We start from the raw sequence: 16043 nt of genomic DNA on the forward strand, positions 1-16043 counted from the left end.
AACATGTATGTTGTGGTTTAAGTTACGAATGAAGTAGACAGAAATGTCTCACTAGTCTAGGTACCAGTCTGTTTAGCCACAAGTACAAGCAGTGGAATACAAGGAGTGGAATACAAGGAGTGGAATACAAGGAGTGGAATACAAGGAGTGCAGTGTTAGCTAACAGACTGGTACCAAGGCTAATGTCTCACTGCTGCTACCAAAAAAAAGTTAAGAAGTTCACTAAAGTATTTTTCATCTTTCTTTAATCACCATTATTTATTTATTCCCAGTAACCTTAGCAACAATAAGATCACAGAGATCGAGGATGGGGCGTTTGAGGGGGCGGGGTCTGTCAACGAGCTCCATCTTTCAGCCAATCAGCTGGATTCTGTCCGCAGTGGAATGTTCAAGGGACTGGAGGGACTACGCATGCTGTGAGTCACACACACATGCAGAGACACACACACACACACACACACGCAGTGACCCAAACAGACACAGACGCACACATGAGCACAAGTAGGCACACACACTCATGTATACATGGATGAGAACCATCATGCACTGATGCTTAATGTACTATTCTTGCTTGGCAGAATTGTGTAAGTCCACACAGCGGCTGTGGAAAGAGACTAGTCATGTATTAACACCCACAATACATCCTCCAAATACTCCTTTTCCAACACTGTATCTTCCTTTCATATTAGGAACATTTCAATATACTTCTTGTCAATTCACATGGGATATATGCCATTTAAGCAGTTTACTCTATTCCAGAATGTTGAGGAACAACAAGATCAGATGTATCCATAACAACAGCTTCACCGGCCTGCACAACGTTCGCCTGTTGTCTCTCTATGACAACCAGCTAACTACCATCACCCCTGGAGCCTTCGACACCCTGCAGACACTGTCTACACTGTAAGACACACTCACACACTAAGTCCTGCACAGGTCCGTTCTCAGAGCCCTACCCGTCATATTGCATGTCTATAAAATGAATGCCATGAATTAAGAAAAATATATTTTTATTTTCACAATGCGATGCATTACTCAAATCGCTTTGAGAAAAATAGTCTTCTAATTAGCCTTCTTACCTAATAAAAGCCTGTAGCCGACATACCAAAAAAATACCTTTATATGAAATAGTGTTAAGATAATCAAATATTTCAGGCCTAATTAAAACTTAAATAAACCATTCCCAGAATTGAATACAGGCTGCAAACACAGGATACATTTATTTAGTAGAATCCCCAACTTAAGGCTCCCCATCCATTTTTCAGACACTTGAAACCCTTTTTAATGCAATCTAGAGCCATAATCTTTACATTACATTCTATGTGAAAAATACATGTCTAAGCACACCTCCTGAGCTGTCTGTATCCTCCTGACTGGAAGTTTTCAGATCCCTTGAATATGTCCACATTTTGTTACGTTACAGCCTTATTCTAAAATGGATTAAATAATTGTTTATCCTCGTCAATCTACACACAATATCCCATAACGACAAAGTGAAAACAGGTTTTTAGACATTTTTGCAAAAGTATTAAAAATAAAAAAACAGAAATAACTAATTTACCTGTATTCAGACCCTTTCTATGGGACTCAAAATTGAGCTCAGGTGCATCCTGTTTCCATTGATTATCCATGAGAAGTTTCTACAACTTGATTGGAGTCCACATGTGGTCAATTCAATTGATTGGACAAGAGGTCGAATGAATTGTCCGAAGAGTTCCGAGACAGGATTGTGTCGAGGCACAGATCTGGGGAAGGGTACCAAAAAATGTCTGCAGCATTGAAGATACCCAAGAACACAGTGGCCTCCATGATTCTTAAATGGAAGTTCCTCTGTGGGGATGGGAGAACCTTCCAGAAGGACAACCATCTCTGCAGCACTCCACCAAACAGGCCTTTATTATAGCGTGGCCAGACGGAAGCCACTCCTCAGTAAAAGGCACAAGCCACCTTGGAGTTTTCCAAAATGCACCTAAAGACTCTCAGACCATGAGAAACAATATTATCTGGTCTGATGAAACAAAGATTGAACTCTTAGGCCTGAATGCCTAACATCATGACTGGAGGAAACCTGGCACCATCCCTACGGGGAAGCATGGGGATGGCAGTATCATGCTTTGGGGATGTTTTTCAGAGGCAGGGACCAGGAGACTGGTCAGGATCGAGGGAAAGATGAACAGAGCAAAGTACAGAGAGATCCTTGATGAAAACCTGCTCCAGAGCGCTCAGGACCTCAGACTGGGGCTAAGATTTACCTTCCAACAGGACAATGACCCTAAGCACACAGCCAAGACAATGCAGGAGTGGCTTCGGGACAAGTATCTGAATGTCAAGGGGTCTGAATACTTTCTGAATGCACTGCATTTCCCTGTGTCTCTGCTAAAATCTGGGTAAAAGATTGAACGGAATGTCTTATTCAGTACGTTTAGTAATTAATTGTTTTTCTAAAGTCTACCAACCTTGCCAGCAGGCATGCCAGCACACACGTAAAAATTGATTGCGCGCACACACACACACACATACAGACACACACACACACACACATACAGACACACACACACACACACACTTAATTGGTGTAATTGTTAAGTCTAACTCTCCCTTTCCATCAGTAACCTCCTGGCTAACTCCTTCAACTGTGACTGTCGTCTGGCCTGGCTTGGTGATTGGCTGAGAAGCAGAAAGATCGTCACGGGCAATCCTCGATGTCAGCGCCCCGCCTTCCTCAAAGAGATCCCACTACAGGACGTGGCACTGCCTGACTTCCGCTGTGAAGAGGGTGAGTTTGGGTCGAAACACACACACACACTCTCTAGCACACACAGTTCTGCCTTGATGGGAGTTACGGGTTTCACTCATACGTATGTTCTCTCATACAATGAGGGCCAACAATAGATCACTAATTTACCTCCCACACAATGAGGGCCATCAATAGATCACTAACATACCTCCCACACAATGAGGGTCATCTCTATCTAATCTCTCATTTAATGTCATCTCTATCTAATCTCTCATTTAATATGTCATCTCTATGTAATCTCTCATTTAATATGTCATCTCTATCTAATCTTTCATTTAATATGTCATCTCTACGTAATCTCTCATTTAATATGCCATCTCTATCTAATCTCTCATTTAATATGTCATCTCTATCTAATCTCTCATTTAATGTCATCTCTATCTAATCTCTAATTTAATATGTCATCTCTATGTAATCTCTCATTTAATATGTCATCTCTATCTAATCTTTCATTTATTATGTCATCTCTATCTAATCTCTCATTTAATATGTCATCTCTATGTAATCTCTCATTTAATATGTCATCTCTATCTAATCTTTCATTTAACATGTCATCTCTATCTAATCTTTCATTTAAAATGTTCTCTCTATCTAATCTCTCATTTAATGCCATCTCTATCTAATCTCTCATTTAATATGTCATCTCTATCTAATCTCTCATTTAATATGTCATCTCTATGTAATCTCTCATTTAATATGTCATCTCTATCTAATCTTTCATTTAACATGTCATCTCTATCTAATCTCTCATTTAATATGTCATCTCTATCTAATCTTTCATTTAAAATGTTCTCTCTAATCTCTCATTTAATGTCATCTCTATCTAATCTCTCATTTAATATGTCATCTCTATCTAATCTCTCATTTAATATGTCATCTCTATCTAATCTCTCATTTAATATGTTCTCTCTATCTAACCTCTCTGTTCTCTCTATCTAACCTCTCTTTTCCTCGTTTCCGCTATTCAATCTCTCTTGCTAGATGAATAATCAAACCTGCCTTCTCCCTCTGTCTCTGTCCAGGAGTGGAGGAGATGAGCTGTGTGCCCAGGCCTCAGTGTCCCAGTGAGTGTACATGTCTGGAGACTGTGGTACGCTGCAGTAACAATCACCTCCGTGCGCTGCCCAAAGGCATCCCCAGAAACGTCACTGAATTGTGAGTTCCTCCTCAGTACATCAAATATTTCAATCATAAGAATGTTTTATGATACAATCAGGTGGAATTTTATGGACATGAGCAGATCTACCCCCAGAGGCCTCCAGGCCTAATACTGATGTCACTCCAACTACGATGGCCAAGAACTGTGTGTGTGTGTGTGTGAGAGAGAGATCCACAGCAGCAAGAGAACATTTTAATGAGCAGGTTTTGTTGGGATGGGTCTGGAGATAGATAGGGAGTGTTGGGGGGAGGGAAGGGGGAGATAGAAAGAGAGGGGTGTGTGGGGGGAGGGAGGGGAGGGAAACGGGAGCTTAGATAGGGAGGGGAGGGAGGGATGGGGAGATAGATGTAGAGGGGAGGGGAGATGAAGGATATATAGATAGGGAGGGAAGGAGATAGATAGACAGGGGTAGGGGGAGGAGTCGGGGGAGGTGTGGGGGAGGGCGAAGGAGATGGATAGAGAGAGAGGGGTGGAGGGAGATAGAGAGGGGTGGGGAGGGAGATAGATAGAGAGGGGTTGGGGGAGATAGAGAGGGGTGGGAGTGAGGGAGACAGAGAGGGTTTGGGGAGATAGATAGAGAGGGGGGGGGGATAGATAGAGAGGGGTGGGGGAGGGAGATAGAGAGTTGTTGGGGGGGTAGAGGGAGGGGTGGGGGGGGTAGAGGGAGGGGTGGGGGGAGGGAGATAGATAGATAGAGAGGGTGGGTGGGTGGGGTGGGGGGGCAGTGTTACTATCTGACAGGGGTTGTAGGGTTCGTGGTCTGGCCTTTCCCTCTCTGTGGCTTTAGAAAGACCCAGGATCTGAATGCTGCCATTTCACACAAGTATTAAACTCTGAATATCTGTCTGTTTCTCCACAGGTATCTAGATGGGAACCAGTTTGGCATGGTGCCAAAGGAGCTTTCTACCTTTAAATACCTCCAGTTAGTGTGAGTGTGTCGACCTGGCCAACCTTGATGTTTACCTGGTGTTATTTGGCAGTGTGTACCGTGTCCAATCAAAAAGCATCTTTTGACCGATGGGTAAAATAATATGTTACATGTTACTCTAAAAAAACAGTGGTCCACCCCTTGTGTCTCCATCGTAATCACTTCAAAAGTTTTTACCCTTGTAGGATGGCCTGAATTAGGGGGACTAATTCAATGGAGGCCAGAGAAAGAAAGGGGTAGAAACTCTGGGTAATATAATTGCGTCAGTTAGGCTGGATACTGTAGGAGAACTGTGGCTAACTGACAGGTACACTGTTGAACTTGTTTCTTCTCCAATCCGGAGGACATTAAACAAGCTTTTTATTTTACATTCAGCTCTCAACAGAGCTCAGTGCTTACTATCCGATGTTACAAAATCCAACTTATTAGATATAATGTTAATGATATGGTAGAGAAAGACCCCACTGAACAGTTCATATCATGAACAATCATATTTGTTTTGGTGAAATGTATTTTATAACATAAGGAATGACACTTCATGGGTGGATGCCCTACAGTGTGTGATTTAACAGTGTGTTCTGTGTCCTTTTAGAGACCTTAGTAACAACAAGATCAACTCTCTCACCATCTCTTCATTCTCCAACATGAGTCAGCTCACGACGCTGTAAGCACTGATCCGTTAACCTGGCCACCTGTCTACCTGTCTACCTGTCCACCTGTCCACCTGTCCACCTGTCTACCTGTCTACCTGTCTACCAGTCCACCTGTCTACCTGTCTACCTGTCCTCCTGTCCACCTGTCTACCTGTCCACCTGTCTACCAGTCCACCTGTCTACCTGTCCACCTGTCCACCTGTCCACCTGTCTACCTGTCTACCAGTCCACCTGTCTACCTGTCCACCTGTCCACCTGTCCACCTGTCTACCTGTCCACCCTGTCCACCTGTCCACCTGTCACCTGTCCACCTGTCTACCAGTCCACCTGTCCACCTGTCCACCTGTCTACCTGTCTACCTGTCTACCAGTCCACCTGTCTACCTGTCCACCTGTCCACCTGTCCACCTGTCTACCTGTCTACCAGTCCACCTGTCCACCTGTCCACCTGTCCACCTGTCTACCTGTCTACCTGTCTACCTGTACTCCTGTCTACCTGTCCTCCCACCTGTCCTCCTGTTCACCTGCCCACCTGTCCACCTGTCCACCTGTCCACCTGTCCACCTGTCCAACAGTCTACCTGTCCACCTGTCTACCTGTCCACCTGTCCACCTGTCTACCTGTCTACCTGTACTCCTGTCTACCTGTCCTCCTGTCTACCTGTCCTCCTGTTCACCTGCCCACCTGTCTACCTGTCCACCTGTCCACCTGTCCACCTGTCCACCTGTCCACCTGTCCACCTGTCCACCTGTCCACCTGTCTACCTGTCTACCTGTCCACCTGTCCACCTGTCTACCTGTCCACCTGTCCACCTGTCTACCTGTCCACCTGTCCCTGTCCACCTGTCCACCTGTCCACCTGTCCACCTGTCCACCTGTCCACCTGTCCACCTGTCCACCTGTCCACCTGTCTACCTGTCTACCTGTCCACCTGTCTACCTGTCTACCTGTCTGCCTGTCCACCTGTCCACCTCCACCTGTCCATCTGTCTACCTGTCCATCTGTCTACCTGTCCACCTGTCCATCTGTCTACCTGTCCATCTGTCTACCTGTCCACCTGTCTCCACCTGTCCACCTGTCCACCTTTCCTGTCTTACCTGTCCTACCTGTCTACCTGTCTACCTGTCCACTATGAGCGCATTGAACACAACAAAACAACTCTGTAGTTTTCTAGGATGTGTTATAACAGAAGGGATATGTGTTAAGGTGTACTGCCTGTTTCTTACTCATTCTAGGATCCTGAGTTATAACAGGAGGGATATGTGTTAAGGTGTACTGCCTGTTTCTTACTCATTCTAGGATCCTGAGTTATAACAGAGGGGATATGTGTTAAGGTGTACTGCCTGTTTCTTACTCATTCTAGGATCCTGAGTTATAACAGAAGGGATATATGTTAAGGTGTACTGCCTGTTTCTTACTCATTCTAGGATCCTGAGTTATAACAGGAGGGATATATGTTAAGATGTACTGCCTGTTTCTTACTCATTCTAGGATCCTGAGTTATAACAGGAGGGATATATGTTAAGGTGTACTGCCTGTTTCTTAGCATTCTAGGATCCTGAGTTATAACAGGAGGGATATATGTTAAGATGTACTGCCTGTTTCTTACTCATTCTAGGATCCTGAGTTATAACAGGAGGGATATATGTTAAGATGTACTGCCTGTTTCTTAGCATTCTAGGATCCTGAGTTATAACAGGAGGGATATATGTTAAGATGTACTGCCTGTTTCTTATCATTCTAGGATCCTGAGTTATAACTCTCTGCGCTGCATTCCCAGTCTGGCCTTTGGTGGACTGCGCTCCCTTCGACTACTGTGAGCACATTCTCCTATCCTATCTATCTATGTGTGTGTGTGTGTGTGTGTGTGTGTGTGTGTGTGTGTGTGTGTGTGTGTGTGTGTGTGTGTGTGTGTGTGTGTGTGTGTGTGTGTGTGTGTGTGTGTGTGTGTGTGTGTGTGTGTGTGTGTGTGTGTGTGTGTGTGTGAAGTCTCAAGCCAAGGTTACTTCTTTGAAGCTAACACATGTCTTCAAGTCTGTGAAGGTTACTTCTCAGGAAAAACAGGTCTTCAAGTCTCAAGCCAAGGTTACTTTCAGGAAGCTAACACAGGTCTTCAAGTCTCAAGCCAAGGTTATCAGGAAGCTAACACAGGTCTTCAAGTCTCAAGCCAAGGTTACTTCTCAGGAAGCTAACACAGGTCTTCAAGTCTCAAGCCAAGGTTACTTCTCAGGAAGCTAACACAGGTCTTCAAGTCTCAAGCCAAGGTTACTTCTCAGGAAGCTAAACAGGTCTTCAAGTCTCAAGCCAAGGTTACTTCTCAGGAAGCTAACACAGATCTTCAAGTCTCAAGCCAAGGTTACTTTTCAGGAAGCTAATGCAAATATTCAAGCCTCATGCTAAGCTTACTTATCAAGGAGCTAATGCAGTCTCCAAGCCAAGGTTACTTATCAGGGAGCTAATGCAGTCTCCAAGCCAAGGTTACTTATCAGGGAGCTAATGCAGTCTCCAAGCCAAGGTTACTTATCAGGGAGCTAATGCAGTCTCCAAGCCAAGGTTACTTATCAGGGAGCTAATGCAGTCTCCAAGCCAAGGTTACTTATCAGGGAGCTAATGCAGTCTCCAAGCCAAGGTTACTTATCAGGGAGCTAATGCAGACTCCAAGCCAAGGTTACTTATCAGGAAGTTAACTCAGTCATCAAGCCTCAAGCCAATGTTACTTATCAGGAAGTTAACTTAGTCTTCAAGCCTCAAGCCAAGGTTACTTATCAGGAAGTTAACTCAGTCATCAAGCCTCAAGCCAATGTTACTTATCAGGAAGTTAACTTAGTCTTCAAGCCAATGAGGTTACTTATCAGGAAGTTAACTTCCAGTCATCAAGCCTCAACCAAGGTTACTTGGAGTTAACTCAGTCATCAAGCCTCAAGCCAAAGTTACTTATCATGGAGACTGCATTAGTTCAGCAACAGACTTGTCAGACTTCCATGTGTTTTACCAGGCAGTCTTTCAGACGTGCCATATAAGTCTGCTTCATTTGTAATTATGTTAGTATGCTGAAGCCCACTCACACAGACATGAACACACACAGACCCCCTCTGTCTAGGACCCTGCTGTCTCAGATGAACTAGAGTCAGAAAGGAAACAGAAAACTGTCTTTACTGCTGGTCTGATCATCAAATCCCTGCTATATAATGTCCCCTGTAACATCGTTCTTTGTTTTTAACGGGAGGAGGGATCGAGGTGTGTAGACAGAAAGTGTCTCAGGCAAAACGTTTAATATTTCTAACTGTTAGACTCTAAAAGGGTTTCAGAGTTCAAAGTTGTTTTTTGTCTCCCCTTCACAGAAAGCACACTGAGGTGCAAAAAGTTTTACAGTCTTGCAAAAAATGGAAGAATCATTACACACAATCATCAAACAGACTTTACAGTCTTGCAAAAATGGAAGAATCATTAACGGAATCATCAAACAGACTAGGGGTCTGTCATGTATGTGGTGTGAGTGTGTGAGTGTGTGAGTGTGTGTGTGTCTGTGTGTGTGTGTGTGTGTCTGTGTGTCTGTGTCTGTGTGTGTGTGTCTGTCTGTCTGTGTCTGTGTCTGTGTGTGTGTGTGTGTGTGTGTGTGTGTGTCTGTGTCTGTGTCTGTGTGTGTGTGTGTCTGTGTGTGTGTGTGTGTGTGTGTCTGTGTGTGTGTGTCTGTGTCTGTGTGTGTGTGTGTGTCTGTGTGTGTGTGTTTGTGTCTGTGTGTGTGTGTGTGTGTGTGTCTGTGTGTGTGTGTCTGTGTCTGTCTGTGTGTGTGTCTGTGTCTGTGTCTGTGTCTGTGTCTGTGTGTGTGTGTGTGTGTGTGTGTGTGTGTGTGTGTGTGTGTGTGTGTGTGTGTGTGTGTGTGTGTGTGTGTGTGTGTGTGTGTGTGTGTGTGTGTGTCTGTCTGTCTGTCTCTGTGTCTGTCTCTCTGTGTCTCTGTGTCTCTGTCTGTGTGTGTGTGTGTGTGTGTGTGTGATGATTATGGTTTTGTTTGAGGTAAGCCTCCTGCTGTGTATTAGGTGCGTGTGTGTGCGTGTGTGCGTAAAGGGAGTGTGTCGAGACAGCACCAGGGTGTGGCCAAAAACGTGGGGGGTGAGAAAGTTTAAAAAAGAAGAAAGAAAAAGAAAGAAAGGGTGAGGAGAGTTACTGTGGCCCGTGGCCTGGTCAACAAAGGGTTTAGAAATAGAGTGAGAGAGTCAAAGGGGAGATAGAGAAAGGAGAGGGCTGTGAGAGCAGTGTGTTACTAACCATAACGTTTCTCTAACAGAGACTCCCTGGCTCCTCCCTTCTTCTAGCTCTCCCTCTGAGTCATTGCTACTGGCCAACTGCCCACTGTAAAATCTTCTCCTGCCTATACCCTGAGCCCTGACCCCCTGCCTTGGTAAGGGGTGTCCAGTCAGCAGGGGCTGTAGCGTATGAAGGTTAGAATGGATACATTAAGGGGTGTCCAGTCAGCAGGGGCTGTAGTGTATGAAGGTTAGAATGGATACATTAAGGGGTGTCCAGTCAGCAGGGGCTGTAGCGTATGAAGGTTAGAATGGATACATTAAGGGGTGTCCAGTCAGCAGGGGCTGTAGTGTATGAAGGTTAGAATGGATACATTAAGGGGTGTCCAGTCAGCAGGGGCTGTAGCGTATGAAGGTTAGAATGGATACATTAAGGGGTGTCCAGTCAGCAGGGGCTGTAGCTTATGAAGGTTGGAATGGCTACATTAAGGGGTGTCCAGTCAGCAGGGGCTGTAGCTTATGAAGGTTAGAATGGATACATTAAGGGGTGTTCAGTCAGCAGGGGCTGTAGCTTATGAAGGTTAGAATGGATACATTATAGAGTCGTAGGATACAGAGCAAGCTAAGGGATAGTGAACAGGAAGCATAGTATTAGTTTGGCCAGTAGCCAAGCAGGGCCAGGGGTCCAATGGGTTTAGAAGTAAGTATCTGGTGTTCATCCAAAGACACAGAGACAGTTGGTAATGGCTTGACAGATTAGGACAGCCATATTATTTTTCTGCCATTAAATCCTTTTCTTTACTGCCATCAAGCCCTGTGTGTGTGTGTGTGTGTGTGTGTGTGTGTGTGTGTGTGTGTGTGTGTGTGTGTGTGTGTGTGTGTGTGTGTGTGTGTGTGTGTGTGTGTGTGTGTGTGTGTGTGTGTGTGTGCCAGCATGCGCGTGTGTGTGTGTGCCAGCATGCGCGTGCGTGTGTATCGGTAAGCCCAGTGGCTCATCACCCAATCACCTCGATGAAAGACGAGGAAGGAAGCAGCTCTGCACTCTGACATACCCCCCCCCCCATCACAACCACACAACAGACAGCAGAACTCAAACTCCCCCTTCCCATACTCAAAGATCCCCTCTCACGCCCCCACAACAGACAGCAGAGCTCAAACTCCCCCTTCCCATACTCAAAGATCCCCTCTCACGCCCCCACAACAGACAGCAGAGCTCAAACTCCCCCTTCCCATACTCAAAGACCCCCCATCACACCCCCACATCAGACAGCAGAGCTCAAACTCCCCCTTCCCATACTCAAAGATCCCCTCTCACGCCCCCACAACAGACAGCAGAGCTCAAACTCCCCCTTCCCATACTCAAAGATCCCCTCTCACGCCCCCACAACAGACAGCAGAGCTCAAACTCCCCCTTCCCATACTCAAAGATCCCCTCTCACGCCCCCACAACAGACAGCAGAGCTCAAACTCCCCCTTCCCATACTCAAAGACCCCCATCACACCCCCCATCAGACAGCAGAGCTCAAACTCCCCCTTCCCATACTCAAAGACCCCCTCTCACGCCCCCACAACAGACAGCAGAGCTCAAACTCCCCCTTCCCATACTCAAAGACCCCCATCACACCCCACATCAGACAGCAGAGCTCAAACTCCCCCTTCCCATACTCAAAGACCCCTCTCACACCCCACAACAGACAGCAGAGCTCAATCTCCCCCTTCCTATACTCAAAGACCCCCATCACACCGCCACAACAGACAGCAGAGCTCAAACTCCCCCTTCCCACACTCAAAGACCCCCATCACACCCCCACAACAGACAGCAGAGCTCAAACTCCCCCTTCCCATACTCAAAGACCCCCATCACACCCCACAACAGACAGCAGAGCTCAAACTCCCCCTTCCCATACTCAAAGATCCCCTCTCACGCCCCCACAACAGACAGCAGAGCTCAAACTCCCCCTTCCCATACTCAAAGACCCCCCCTCACGCCCCCACAACAGACAGCAGAGCTCAAACTCCCCCTTCCCATACTCAAAGACCCCCATCACACCCCCACATCAGACAGCAGAGCTCAAACTCCCCCTTCCCATACTCAAAGACCCCCTCTCACACCCCCACAACAGACAGCAGAGCTCAAACTCCCCCTTCCCATACTCAAAGACCCCCCATCACACCCCCACAACAGACAGCAGAGCTCAAACTCCCCCTTCCCATACTCAAAGACCCCCCATCACACCCCCACAACAGACAGCAGAGCTCAAACTCCCCCTTCCCATACTCAAAGACCCCCTCTCACACCCCCACAACAGACAGCAGAGCTCAATCTCCCCCTTCCCATACTCAAAGACCCCCATCACACTGCCACAACAGACAGCAGAGCTCAAACTCCCCCTTCCCACACTCAAAGACCCCCATCACCCCCACAACAGACAGCAGAGCTCAAACTCCCCCTTCCCATACTCAAAGACCCCCATCACACCCCACAACAGACAGCAGAGCTCAAACTCCCCCTTCCCATACTCAAAGATCCCCTCTCACGCCCCCACGACAGACAGCAGAGCTCAAACTCCCCCTTCCCATACTCAAAGACCCCCATCACACCCCCACATCAGACAGCAGAGCTCAAACTCCCCCTTCCCATACTCAAAGACCCCCTCTCACACCCCCACAACAGACAGCAGAGCTCAAACTCCCCCTTCCCATACTCAAAGACCCCCATCACACCCCACAACAGACAGCAGAGCTCAAACTCCCCCTTCCCACACTCAAAGACCCCCATCACACCCCCACAACAGACAGCAGAGTTCAAACTCCCCCTTCCCATACTCAAAGACCCCCATCACACCCCCACAACAGACAGCAGAGCTCAAACTCCCCCTTCCCACACTCAAAGACCCTCCTCCTCTATACTCACCATCCCCTTTAGCTCACAGAGCCCTACCACCCTGTCTGGGAATCACAGCCTAGGTACTCTGCTCAGTTCAGTAACTTAACACCAGCCACTCTGGATTCCATTGCAGCCCTGTGCCTGTCTCTTCCATCCAGCCCTGAGCCCCAGATAACAGACATAGAGCCAACCTTTCCCCTGCCCAGACCTGCTGCAGAGAGACAGACAGACAGTAAAACTGCAGCAGTCACTAGAGACAACTGTAGCAAGCTGATTCAGAGGGGAGCTCTCTCCATGCCCTCCTCTTCCCCTGTAGACCTCAGGGCCACTACGTGCAACATAAGGACCCGGCATTGTCTGACTACAGAAACATATGAACAAATCTAGTGGATATGCTTCAGTGAGATCGAAACAATCGACTTTATAAAACATTTTCCCCAACATTTAGGACGTTGGAACAGAATGATGGGAGCAGATCTAGTTGAGGTCTTTCTGTGTTCACCTCCCACTCTGTCTGTCATCTCAAAGGTCTCTCCATGGCAACGAGATCTCCGAGCTTCCTGACGGCATCTTCAGTGATGTGGCCTCTCTGTCTCACCTGTGAGTACACACACACACACTCGCACACACACGCACGCACGGACACACACAAACACACACACAGGAGCTTGCTCAATAAACACAAACAGACACACATGGGTACAGTAATACCAATCCACACATGAATACACCTTTCACACACGCAAAGTAGTGAACCCAAGCAACTATTCCTCAGACACATAAACATCTTGTCTGTTGTCTTTCCTTTACTGTACCACGCACTTTCTGAAGTCTAGCCTCACACACAGAGGTGGTCTGGTCTGCTAGTGTGTGTGCCAGGGGGAGGGTGGCTAACAGTAGCCCCATCTGTAGAGCTGTTTGGTGGGCTTCACAGCCACCGAACTCCCCTAGTCAGTCACAGAGCTGTGGTTAATGTTACACACAGACCCCTCCACTGTCTCATCTCCACACACCATGTAGGTTTACTAACATTCCTTGCGGTCTGTGGTCTGTGAAGGGAGTGTTTGGGAATATATATGTGTGTGTGTGTGTGTGTGTGTGTGTGTGTGTGTGTGTGTGTGTGTGTGTGTGTGTGTGTGTGTGTGTGTGTGTGTGTGTGTGTGTGTGTGTGTGTGTGTGTGTGTGTGTGTGTGTGTGTGTGTGTGTGTGTGTGTGTGTGTGTGTGTTGACTCTGGGAGGTTGAAGTAGGGCTTTACTCCCAGTGGGGTCCAGGTTGTCTGTCATGTCAAAGCCATTGTCTGTAAATCAATAGGCCTATCCATCTCAGGAAAACAGAGGGCAAGGGAGGGAGAGAGAGGGATGGAGAATGAGAGAGAGTTGTGAGAGAAGAGGAAATGGGAGAAGAGAGTGCAGTGAAGAGAAGGAGAGAGCAATGTGAGGGGTATATAAGGGAGGATAAGAAGAAGAAAGCAGGGAATATAGAGGAAGGAGCAGAGAGGAGAGATATTACAGGGAGGTAAAGAACATGAATATAAAATATGATACTGGGGGATGAGGTAGAGAGTAAAATATGGTACTATGGGATGAGGTAGAGAGTAAAATATGGTACTGGGGGATGAGGTAGAGAGTAAAATATGGTACTATGGGATGAGGTAGAGAGTAAAATATGGTACTGGGGAATGAGGTAGAGAGTAAAATATGGTACTGGGGAATGAGGTAGAGAGTAAAATATGGTACTGGGGGATGAGGTAGAGAGTAAAATATGGTACTGGGGGATGAGGTAGAGAGTAAAATATGGTACTGGGGGATGAGGTAGAGAGTAAAATATGGTACTGGGGAATGAGGTAGAGAGTAAAATATGGTACTGGGGGATGAGGTAGAGAGTAAAATATGGTACTATGGGATGAGGTAGAGAGTAAAATATGGTACTGGGGGATGAGGTAGAGAGTAAAATATGGTACTGGGGGATGAGGTAGAGAGTAAAATATGGTACTGGGGGATGAGGTACAGAGTAAAATATGGTACTGGGGGATGAGGTACAGAGAAAGATCTAGAGAAGTTGGGGGGATGAGATAGAGAAAGCTCTAGAGAAGTCAGTGGGGGATGAGATAAAGAGAAAGCTCTAGAGAAGTCAGTGAGGGATGAGATAAAGAGAAATATCTAGAGAAGTCAGTGGGGGATGAGATAAAGAGAAAGCTCTAGAGAAGTTGGGGGGGGTTGCTTCTCTTTGGAAATCATTGATTCACAGTCAAGTGGCTTTCATGTTGGACTGACCTAAAACATGAGCCTGTTAATCTGAGTAATGGAACAGTTTTGTGTGTTTGTGTGTGACTGATTGTGCATAACTGTGCCTACATCGATTCATGCAGGAACAATGTAAAATGATGATTGAGGGCAGCATTTTCAAACCCCCAGTTGGTCAAAAAAGTTATCAACAGTCATATTATTAGAGATATTTTTCATCAAATAACATTTTCAAGGAGGTAAAGCTTGCTGGTCCTTTTTTAGAAAGAAAAGACTAGGGGAAATATTCTGTCCAGCATCCCATTGACAGCACGGATAGCCAAAATATGTAAATGACCCAACCTTAACACTAACCTTAACCAAACCACTAACCTTAACAATAACCCTTCCCTTAACCTAATTTTAAATATTAGTTCCCTTTCTGGAAGTACTGAACTGTAACAGTTGAGTGAAGCTCTGTGTTATCTGAAGGACGAGAGAGACACCTGCTGGTCAAATAGAGAAATACATCTAGTGAACGTCAGCCCTCATGAGTCTCTGAAAATGCATCCTTCTTTCTGCCATGATTAATTGATTGATGGATGATTCCTCAAGGTGATTGGTGCCAATCCTCTGACTGACGTTAACCTGTCCCCAGTGGTGTAAAGTACTTAAGTAAAAATACTTTAAAGTACTACTGAAGGAGTTTTGGGGGGGATATCTGTGCATTAATATTCACTTTTACTCCACTACATTCCTTATCAAGAGAACATCCCTGGTAATCACTACTGCCTCTGATCTGGTGGACTCACTAAACACATTTCATTGGTAAATTATGTCTGAGTGTTGGAGTGTGCCCCTGGCTATTCGTAAAAAAATATATTTTTTTGTAAATTATTTTATACTTTTACTTCAGCTTATTTCTCTGTAATGTTGTGCACAAATTTGATTACATCCCTGTTAGTGAGCATTTTATCCTTTGTCACGATAATCCATCCACCTGACAGGTGTGGCATATCAAGAATCTGATTAAACAGCATGACCATTACACAGGTGCACCTTGTGCTGGGGACAATTAAAGGCCACTCTATAATGTGCAGTTTTGTCACACAACACAATACTACAGATGTCTCAAGCATTGAGGGAGCGTGCAA

General features: G+C 46.1%; 1 protein-coding gene across 1 annotated transcript in view; it reads left to right on the plus strand.

Moving 5' to 3' along the window:
- LOC118374671 (slit homolog 1 protein-like) overlaps positions 1 to 16043 on the plus strand; it is a 245793-nt gene that overhangs the window by 214934 nt on the left and 14816 nt on the right. The window contains 9 exon segments of the mRNA XM_052477899.1: positions 1 to 5; positions 273 to 416; positions 760 to 903; positions 2610 to 2776; positions 3820 to 3952; positions 4816 to 4884; positions 5477 to 5548; positions 7280 to 7351; positions 13195 to 13266. The exon segment at positions 1 to 5 is cut by the window's left edge and continues 70 nt beyond it. Of these exon segments, the coding sequence (XP_052333859.1) occupies positions 1 to 5; positions 273 to 416; positions 760 to 903; positions 2610 to 2776; positions 3820 to 3952; positions 4816 to 4884; positions 5477 to 5548; positions 7280 to 7351; positions 13195 to 13266 (878 nt within the window).

The sequence above is a fragment of the Oncorhynchus keta genome, chromosome 24, assembly GCF_023373465.1.
Source record: "Oncorhynchus keta strain PuntledgeMale-10-30-2019 chromosome 24, Oket_V2, whole genome shotgun sequence".
Classification (NCBI taxonomy): domain Eukaryota; kingdom Metazoa; phylum Chordata; class Actinopteri; order Salmoniformes; family Salmonidae; genus Oncorhynchus; species Oncorhynchus keta.